This window comes from Muscardinus avellanarius, assembly GCF_963383645.1.
Source record: "Muscardinus avellanarius genome assembly, chromosome: 14".
Taxonomy (NCBI): Eukaryota; Metazoa; Chordata; class Mammalia; order Rodentia; family Gliridae; genus Muscardinus; species Muscardinus avellanarius.
Genome location: NC_137800.1, coordinates 81,863,388 through 81,873,987, shown reverse-complemented (window position 1 = coordinate 81,873,987; position 10,600 = coordinate 81,863,388). Strand labels below are relative to the sequence as shown.

Here is a 10,600-nt window from a genome sequence, read left to right as displayed (position 1 = left end):
TGACTTAGAGGTTATACAGGTTTAACACAGAGTATCACAGTAACAGTCCTTTACATTTCAGAAAATGGCCTTGCTACACATACATATGAGCATTGCTGATGCTTTCTTCAGAAAGATATTTGATCCAGCTGAGTAAGGTGCCCCATGCCTGTAACCCCAGTGACACCAGAGACTGAGCCAAGAGATCACAACTTTGTGGGCAGCTTGGACAACTTAGCAAGACCCTGACTCTAAATAAAAAATAAAACTAAAAAGGCCCTGGGAATGTGTCTCAGTAGTGAAGTGCCCTCTGAGTTCAATTTACAGTACTGCAAAAAGTAAAATAAGATGTTAGCTCTGAGGTTTTTAGCCTATGAATTAAAAAATGGTCATGGATATTGTCAAGCAAGCAGTCTTCATCTTTCTAACAGGACTTGGCATTGTAGGAAACATCACTGTTTCTGTGAAATGCATGTGCATTTTCAAAGGCACCAAGAGGACATCTGTACACCTTATTCTTACCCATTTGTCATTTACAAATATTATGATGCTGTTTTCTAAAGGAATGGAAAAGACAATAGCAGCATTTCATTTGAGAAACTTCCTAGGTGATATTGGCTGTAAAATTCTTATTTACCTGGAGAGAGTGGCCCGGGGTCTCTCAATCTGCACCACCTGCCTCCTCACTGTGGTCCAGGCCATCACCATCAGTCCCAGGGCCTCCAGGTGGAGGAAACTCAAGCCAAGGTCAGTGTGGCACATCCTTCCCTTGTTTCTCTTCTTTTGGATACTCAATTCCTTGATAAGCATGAACTTAACATTTTACATCAAAAATATTAACAGCATAAACATATCACGTATTAAAAGCAACAGCTTCTGTTACTTTCTCCCAGAAAGCTGGATACTCAGATGGATTTTCCTTGCATTCATGATCCTGCGAGATGCCCTGTTTCAGGGTGTCATGGGTGGGGCCAGCAGCTACATGGTATTTCTCCTCCACAAGCACCACCAGCAAGTTCTCTATCTTCAAAACTCCAGGCCCTTCTGCAATACTCCCCCTGAGCTGAAAGCCACTCAGAGCATTCTCCTTCTGATGCTCTGTTATCTTTTATTTTATTGTATAGATTGTTTTATTTCTTTATATTCAACTTTCTCTTTAGAGAATGATTCTATAGCAATAACTGTACAAGACTTTCTGGCCTTTGGGTATGCAATTGTCAGCCCATTTGTGCTGACTCACAGAGATGGTCGTCTGGCTGACTATTGCAGTGCTCGGTAAGAGAGAAAGTTGTTGAGAAAATGTCTATTTCATTGAGCCATTCAGTAAGTTTGAAAGAAAGCACTTAATTCTCTTGTGCTGTGTTTAAAACAAAATCAAATCAAATAAGCTTGAACATACAAGGATTTATTTCCAAACAAAAATTCTGGTAGCCCTTAGATAATACAGAACTCACAGAAAACTGAAGTGGAAAACATAAAAAACATGCTGCAGGCTGACACTCTCAAGAAATGACTTTAATTCTACTGTTTGTGAGATTGGTTTTCATTAGCATTGTTCTAGAAGCAGAGAGCAGGGCAACAATTTGGCAAACTTTGCCAAAATTACTAGTCTTGTCCTTTTTGCCTAAAAATTTTACTTCTAAGACCAATATCTTAATAATATTCTCTTTGATTTTAATATTTTAAGATTGCTATAAAATGTGTGGATTTTATATTATCGGTATAACTAACAAATACAAACTACATGTGTAAAGTACACAATCTGATTTTTATGTAGGTATTCATTGTGAAACAATTACCACATTCAAAGCAATTATTATATGCATTACCTCACACCGGTGCCATTTTTTCTGACAATACTTAAGACCTACTTTCCTAGCAAATTCCAAGTATACAACATATTATGAACTATAGTGACCATGATGTGTGTTAGATGTAAGAACTTATTCATCCTGTGGCTGATAGCTTGTACACTGACCAAAATCCCTCTTTCATCCTTCCTTTCTCCTTCCCTCCCTCAGCAACCACATTCTACTCTGTTTCTATGAATTCAAGATCTTAGATTCCACCCAAAAGTGAGATCCTGTAGTATTTATCTTTCCATCTTTAGCTTAATGCATTTAGCATAGTGTTCACTAGATTCATTCCTGTGGTCACAAATGGCAGTATTTTCTTTATTACATAATATACCATTATGTGTATAATATGTACTTTATATCATATAATAATATATTAGTACTATGTAATATATGGTTTTCTTTTCCAGTTCATCTATGTTATAAAATGGGGAATGAATCTGTGGACATTCTACTTCTGAGTTACAAACCCAGACCTATAAATAAATCTTTGTATGTCCTCCAAAACCTCATGTATTGAAGGCTTGGTCCCCAAGACAGCAGTTCAGAGGTTAAAACTTTGGGAGGTGATTGGATCATGAGGGTTCTGACCTCATCAATGACTTAATCCATTGATGGGTTTGTAATTCAGTGGACTAATACTGGAAACTAGAGGAGGAGGGCCTAGTTGAAGAAAGTAGGTTGCTGGAAGGTTTGGGGGTTTTTGTGTGTGTGTGTGTGTGTGTGTGTGTGTGTGTGTGTGTGGTATTGGGGGTGGAACCCAGGGGCTTTTCTACCTCCAGGCTGTACTTCCAGACCTATTTTATACTTTATTTGGAAACAGGGTCTCACTAAGTTGCCAGCTGAGGCTGGCTTCGAACCTGTGAGAACCTCCTGTCTCAGCCTCCCAAGCGCTGGGATTACAAATTTGCACCACCACGCCCAGCTGGAACTTTGTTTTTGAAGGAGCTATCTGATACACAAATTCACAAGCACACATTGTGAAATGTGTTCTAGAAGGTGCTCAGGAAGATACGTTAGAGATGTGGGAACAGCTAATCTGTATGGGAATCAATAAGAAACCATCCTGGGAAAGATATGACGTGTAGGGGCGGGGCGGGGGCGGGCTTTGCTTCCCAGGACTCTTAACCGTGGATTGGAGGAGACTAGCCTGCAAGCCACTGTCCTACCGCTTCAGCAGCAAAGCAGAGCCGGGGAGCCTCAATGTGCCTCCCGGGAAGGTGCGCCAGGTGGCCTCGGTGCTAGGTCTTAGCAGGTGCGACGGGAAAGCCTGGGCGCGCACCCCAGGCATGTGCGCCCTGAGGTCTTTGTGAACCGGGGCAGGTGTGCCAGAGGCCTCAGAGGCCCGAGCTCCCCGAGGACCCACTCTAGACCCGCCCTGCTCTCTAGGAGAGCGGGTATCTGGATTTGAACCGTCTGGGAAAGCAAGAGTCGGGATCTAAGCCAGACTCTCGAGCTGATGTCTATACAGGGTCCTTGCTTCTTAGTCTGCACTGTCGGGTGGTAATACACAGAGAAGACGCTCAAGCTCATGCAGACTGCATGGCAAGTTCTTGCCTAGCTCCTCTTTTGTATCTCCCGTCTTCTCATAAGTTCTGACTTGCTCTACTATATCACAGCAGTCAGCAGCATGAATTGATCCGGGGTTCAAGTGTCTGTTGGTTATTGTTACCTTCTACCATCTAGACAAATAATTCTGTGGCTTTTGTCCATTCTCATGCCGCTCTGGGATATCATCTTTCAGAGTCTTATGGGATGGAGTAGTGGGTGCATGACTTTCCATCTGTTTAAACACCACCAGCGTGTCCTCTGCCTTCATAATGACAGGTCTACAAAAATTCCAGCCCAGAAACCAGAGCTATTCTTAAGTACACACATTTTCTTGACCTGTTTTCTTATCTTTTATTGGGCAAATTTCATTTTCTCTTTCTACATAGGTTCCATCTTGACACATGATTCCACAATACTAAAAATTAAAACATTTCTAGTATTTGGTTATACCCATCTCAGTCTCTTGGTGTTGATCAGCAGGGATGTCCATACTGCTAAATACTGGAGTACTTGCTGACAGGTGCAGGAAAATACTTTCCACACAGATTCCTCCACGCACTAACAGTATATACATTGGAAATTGTTTTGGCCTAGTTCTAATGTATCAGAACATTAATGAAGACATAAAACATATTTACTTTATTATTTAAGAATATATATATATATATATTGGAAACAGGGGCTTTTCTACCTCCGGGCTATACTCCCAGACCTATTTTATACTTTATTTGGAAACAGGGTCTCACTAAGTTGCTGAGAGCTTCACTAAGTGATTGAGGCTGGCTTCAAACCTGTGCGATCCTCCTGTCTCAGCCTCCCAAGCACTGGGATTACAAGAGTGGGCCACCATTCCTGGCTAAGAAGTATTAAATAATAGTACTAAGCAATGTCAGGCTAGTTCAGGGGTTTCAGAGAATTGGGGAAACAGATTATCATCTTCCCATTCCACCATCCCTAGCATGTGGCCACTAGTTTCTTGCTTGAAGGAAATAAAAAAAAATACTGGAGGTGAAGCTGTTGCCAGGAAAATGGACATTTTGATTTTTGCCTAAGGAAGAAGTGTTTTCTTGTTTTTTTGTACTCTGAAATACATCCCAAGCCCTTTGTTGTTGTTGTTGTTGTTGTTGTTGTTGTTGTTGTTGTTGTTATTTTGAAACAGGATCTCACAAAATGGGTGAAGGTCTCATTAAATTGCAGAAACTGGCCTTGAACCTGCAATTCTCCTGAATCAGCCTCCCAGGTACTGGGATTACAGGCAGGTACCACCAGACCTAGTTTAGAGCTTCTAATCAATCAGGACTCAGAACAATCTCCCAGCTTTGTGGTGTTACAAATGGAGTTCAGCAAGTTGTCTCAGAAAAGTTAACAGCACTGACTCTGTGCCAGAGACTACCCAAGGAACAATGAGCATCAAAGAAAATAATGAAGAGGGTCTGCTTGCAGGCCAAAGAGAAGACCATGTATGTGCTGTAGTGTAGAAAAGAACCAACAGACTCTTAAACTTTAAGCTTGTTCTCTAATCGAGGGTTGAAAATTATGCTCCAGGTGAGGCTCGAACTCACAACCTCGGCATCCCTCGCGCGAACACTGCTGTATAAGTACCGCGCGCTAACCGATTGCGCCACTGGAGCACTCAGCTATGGTTTTCTGTCACTCACTACAGAACCTATACAGGTTATTGCATCTTTATTGAAATTACTATGGCCTAAGATTGGCGGACGCGCGTCCAGAATCCCCGGGCTACATCTCCCTGGACGCGTGCGAAGGTGGACCAGGTTGGGCTGCGGACTCCATCCGAGCCCCTGTTTCTGAAATCCGAGCGTGTTCTGTGGCGGAAAAGAAAGCGGATGCTTCCTTCCAAGGCAGCTGGGGGGAGTGCAGACGCAGTAGAAAGTCCCAGCGCCTCGGCTTACTCTCCAGACGCGCGCGAGCGTCCAGAGACCTTTACTCCGCATCCCGGAGCCGGCACCTCCCCTCCCCGCAAGCTCTCTCCCCGCCGCCTCTCCACCTCTAGCTCGGTCCCCAGCGTCCCCATCCGCGGCTCTCTGGCCTCTTCATCATCCCATCTTCCCCATCCCCAGCTCCCCCAACCCCGAACCTCTTTATCCCGGGTTTTCTCCCGCGCCTATGCTTCCCTCGCCCTCTCCCCTGTGCTTTTCTGGCATGTATCTGGCGCCAGAGGCAGGAGGAGTGGTCCCTGGTGGGAACTGGAAGCCTCTCCAAATGGCATTTGACAAAACTCTTCCCTGTTCTCGCCTAACGAACGCCTTGGAAACCAAGGGACGCAAACGGCAAACAGCCACTAAAAGGGAGATGCAACGCGCCTTTCTGCGCTCTGTGGTCCACGCCCGGGTTGATGGAAGCGGACTCTAGCTGTGCTTATTCCCTCCAGCCACCCTCCCTGAGACCAGAGAGTTGGAACCAGCGGGAAATGACTGAGACCGGTCGGGATTGGGTTCTGGAGTCCTGAATGTCTTTATGCTAAGATAAACTAGGATCTTCACAAATGTCTAAATCGGTTAAAGGGCTATCCCAGGAGTGCGGGTGTGTTTACCCAGAGAAGTATCAGGGCTTCCTCCTTGTGAGTTTCCTTGTGCAGAATTAGCTGATCTATCTTTCTTTCTTTCTTTCTTTCTTTCTTTCTTTCTTTCTTTCTTTCTTTTTCGGGTCTGGGGGTAGAACCCAGGGGCATTTGAACTCCGAGCTACACCCCCTGCCCTATTTGTTATTCTTTATTTTGAAATAGGGTCTCACTGAGTTGCGGAGGGCCTAAGTCGTCAGCTAACCCGCGATCCTCCCAAATGCTGGGATTACAAGCGTGCGCCACCACGCCCGGCCTGATCTTTCTATCACAAGCAATTTATTTTATTTGTTCTTGTTTTGCATTTTTCAAAATGTAAAAAGGGAGCTGAGCCTGGTGGTACTCACCTGTAATCCCAGGACTTGTGATGTTGAGACAAGAGGACCTCAGGTTTGAAGCCAGCCCCACTAATTTAGCTAGGCCCTCAGCAATTTAGCGAGATCCTGTTCAAAAGAACAAACGGCTTTTTATGTGTGCGCTGAGGTTATTTTGTTCTTTGCCTATTTTCTTCAGAATTTTATTATTATTATTATTATTATTATTATTTATTATTATTATTATTATTATTATTATTGTTGTTGTTATTATTATTTTGGAGGTACTGGGGTTCCTGGAAACCCTTCTACCTCCGGGCTACACTCCCAGACCTATTTTTATATTTTTATTTGGAATCAGGGTCTCTTAAGCCAGCACGACTGGCTTCCAACCTGCCCGATCCTCCTGTCTCTACCTCCCAAGCGCGGGGATTACAAGCATGAGCCACCATGCCCAGCCTTCTTCAGAATTTTAAAATCACAAATAGATATTGAACTTTTCCAGAAGCTTTTTCTTCATCTATGATTATTTTTATTTACTTATGTATTTGTCAATTCCTTTATCAACAAACATGCAGAGTTTCCACCATTGGCCAAGCAATATGCTAGACAATAAGCTTGACACCAGAAGTATTGGTCTGTTTTACATTACCTTAAAGAGATGTATTTAGCTCACAGTTCTAGTAAGTCAAGGACATGGCGTCTAGCATCTGCTGGGTTCATTCCAATGGTGTCACAAGAACAGGAGTATATATAGGAAAAAGAGCCAACAAGAAGCCAGAGGAAGACTAGGTGCCCACAGTCCCTTCCAGGGCAGCCGACTTAAAGACTTCCTGCCACCTCTCACTCCATAAAGGTCCTACCACTTCTCACCAGCACACTGAGGAACAAGCTTCCAACCAAGAACGCTTGGAAATGCACACACAAAAAGAACCTTATCCAACCACAACAGAAGGTTTTAGATGTTATCAGTCTGATGAAGATGTGGTGTGAACAGAAAACCAGTTTCCGCCCACATCTACCCAGTGATTCCCTGATGATCCTATATCCTCTCTGGGTGCTCTCCAGTCACCTAGGGGAATTCATCATTCCTGCCTCACCAGTATTAGAAGTTAGAATTCAGGGCAGAAGTTAAAGCTCTTAGGGGCACGTGTGTTCCAGAGAAATAAAGGCATTGCTGGGCGGAAGAGCAAGGGAGGTGATATTTAAAACATAAAATTAAACAGGAGAAGCCAGATGGGCTCTCACATTCTGTTGAGACATAGAGTTCAGGCACTTATGATGTCACAAAATTTCTAGCCAATAGGAAGACAGGAAGAGATCATCGGGTTCTAATCAAGAGGAGAAGCTAGGATGGTCGTCCATGTGAAAAGGCACTGGAGAAACAGAGGATAGCCAAAAGATGGAGGAAGAGAAAGCATGCTCCTGGAGAAATGAAACAGTAAAAAAGCCAACTAAAGAAGTAAGCTCAAGGGTACCCTGATACCATAACAGTAGAGGGAGGCTGTGATTGAGGAGAGAGGTGATCGGAGGGAGGGCTGAGACTACAAAGCACCAGCAAATAATTTTCACTTCTCTTGACATGTCCACAGAATGAATTTGATATTTGCTTTGGCTTTTTGCCCCCACTAGACTTGTTAACCAGGATACTGAGATCGTGCTCCGTGTATAGCACTGTGATAAGTGTAGTGGAAAGTCAGGGAGTGAGGTTGCTGCTCTCTAGGGATTTTCATTCCAGACAAGATACACACCTAGTGGAGTCAGGGCAACAAAACATGGCTGTGCACATAAGTGACTCGGTCAAAAAGTAGAGACGACTTGGGAGGCTGAGACAGGAAGATCACAAGATTGAAGCTCTCAGCAACTTAGCAAGACCCTTTTCGAAATAAAATAGAGCTGGGAGTGTAGCTCAGAGGTAGAATGCCCCTGAGGTCAATCCCCAGTACCACAAGAAAAAAAAAGTAAGTAGAGAGAAATACAGGGTCAGTCTGTGGTTCAAAGAGAGTTTGCTTAGGGTCTTCAGCAGGGGAGAGTCCTGCAGGCTGTGTGGAGGGAAGGCCCAGAGGATGGGCTGGTGTAGGTGTGTACGAAATGGAGAGTGCACAGGAAAACTGAGGCCGTCTGGCACCTGCTCCCTTTTCCTTCCAGCCAGTGCGCGTTCACACTTCAGTGGTTAAACTCTACCGCATCCTGGTCCTCATCTGCACGTTCACGGGCTCTGCCATTCTGTGGTGGGCTTTCAACGTCTCTACCTGGGTACAGATTGAAATCCCAGGAAGCTCCCAAGTCCTGTTCAGCGCCCTCTTCGCCATCTGCAGTGACGAGGTCACCTGCTGGGTTCCTCTATCAAGATCAAGTAAGTTTGAGCCCTGTAAGGAAGAACCAACCCCACCCTGTCCCTTCCAGAAACTGACAACTTTTCTGTCCCAGTGCACCGCTGAAGGAAACAACTATACCCCCATCAGTAATAGTGGCTCCTTTCCAACGTCTGTCTTTCCCAGGGGCCCTACAGGGATACCAGTCAGAATCATTACTCCAGGTCCTTCTCACTCCCTGAGCTTCCCACCAGCAGCTGCCAGCTCCGCTCTTAAAAGTCCATGCTCCCCACAGTATTTCCTCGCATCTGAGCATCAGGCCCTGGGAAGGAAGCCTTGGAGAGCTTCTGGCCTTTCTTCCTTCTCCCTCCCTAATTTAGACTGCTTCATATTTGGTCGAATTTTCATGATCAGCGCCCTTCTTCTCTCCTTCTTCCTGAGCTTTGTGCTCCTGGCCTTCCCTCATGTCCTTACTGACACAAGGAAACAGTGCTTGGTCTTCACAATTGCCTTCACCATCGTAGGTAAGAGACATGAGGAAGGGGGTTCCCTCAAGTTACCCTGGGTCTGGACTGGGGCGGTGTTCCCTTGGGCATAGCTCTTAAAAACAGTACAGGGACTGCTAAGGAAAAAGAGGAGCCAGTGGAAATAAAAGGAAAGAAAAAGAAAAGACTCTAAAATGACAAGGGCCTGGGAATTAGCCCTAGGGCAAGGCACTTGGCTAATAGATGGGATATCATATTTTTCCCCCCGAGTAACAGGTATCTTTGTGATCCTTGCATTACTGCTGCACTCTCTGCATACTTTGAAAATAAAAAAGTCACACAAGAATGCAAAAGTCACCTTTCTCTACCCCTGTGACATCCTCATATGCAGTGCTATACTGTTTATCTTATCTGGTAAGTATTCCTGGGCTTTGTGGGTTAATGCTGGGGTAGGTTCTGCATGCAGAACCATTATACCTATGCCTTTCTTCTTTTCTCTTGAGTGCTGTTAATTTCTGGGTTTGAAGCTGGTACAGCTTCTCTTTTGCTCATCACTGATGTTGAGTTCCCATGATGTTAGAATTTTGCCTTCACAGAAGGCAAAGAAGCCATTTCTTCTGAACGTTCAATAAGAACCAAGTTACCAAGTGTGGTAGTACATGGCTGTAATCCTAATATTCTAGAGTCTAGGAAAGAGTATCACAGGTTCCAGGCCAGCCTCAGAAGTTTAGCGAGACCCTTCAGCAACTTAGCAAGACCCTGTCTCAAAATAAAAGATGAAAAAGGCCAACAGCAGCTGGGCATGGTGATGCATGCCAGTAATCCCAGTACTTGGGAGGCTGAGACAGGAGGATCACAGGTTCGTGGCCAGCCTCAGCTTAGTGAGGCCCTCCACAACTTAGTGAGATCCTGTTTTAAAATAAAGAATAAAAAATAGGAATAGGGCATGTAGCTCAGAGTAGAATGCCCCTAGGTTCAATCCCCAATACTGCCACACACACAAAAAAAAAAGGCATGGTGGTAATATCCTATAATCCCAGTACTTGAAAAGCTGAGACAGGAGGAATGCAAGTTCAAGGCTAGCCTCTGTAACTTAGTGAGACTCTGTTTCAAAAGTAAATATAAAAAGTACTGGGGGAAATAAATAAATAAATAAGAATCATTCCTTGGAGATGAAGGATAATGCTTAAAATAAGTTGAGGTAGGAGAGAGGTGGGGTAAATGGATTGATGGAGTAACCTGCATATTAGGTTTGTATGCCACATTCTCATTCATTGAACCTGTTTGAAAAATCTAACTTCTCAACCAGTATCAAGCATTGTGTTCATGTGCATCTGTTCCCAGGAATCCTCTGCTTCCTCACCTCTGTTCATCACTGCTGTCCGTGGTGTGTCTCACCAAAGTCAGTCCAGGTGAAACCCAAGCAATCATCAATGATGAAGGTGAACCCAAACACTCAGGAAGAGAGGAAGCAGACACTAAGCCAGCCTCAGGAGTGGTGACAGGCTGGACTCAAGAG

At 44.4% G+C, this 10,600-nt stretch overlaps 1 protein-coding gene across 1 annotated transcript; it reads left to right on the top strand.

Moving 5' to 3' along the window:
- Positions 1 to 364: 364 nt before the first annotated feature.
- On the top strand, positions 365 to 1,258 carry LOC308273214 (vomeronasal type-1 receptor 4-like; the record flags this gene model as incomplete). The annotated part of the gene is made up of 1 exon (XM_080710303.1): positions 365 to 1,258. One exon carries the CDS (start codon positions 365 to 367, stop codon positions 1,256 to 1,258), a length of 894 nt encoding a protein of 297 aa, XP_080566429.1.
- Between the last annotated feature and the right edge of the window lie 9,342 nt (positions 1,259 to 10,600).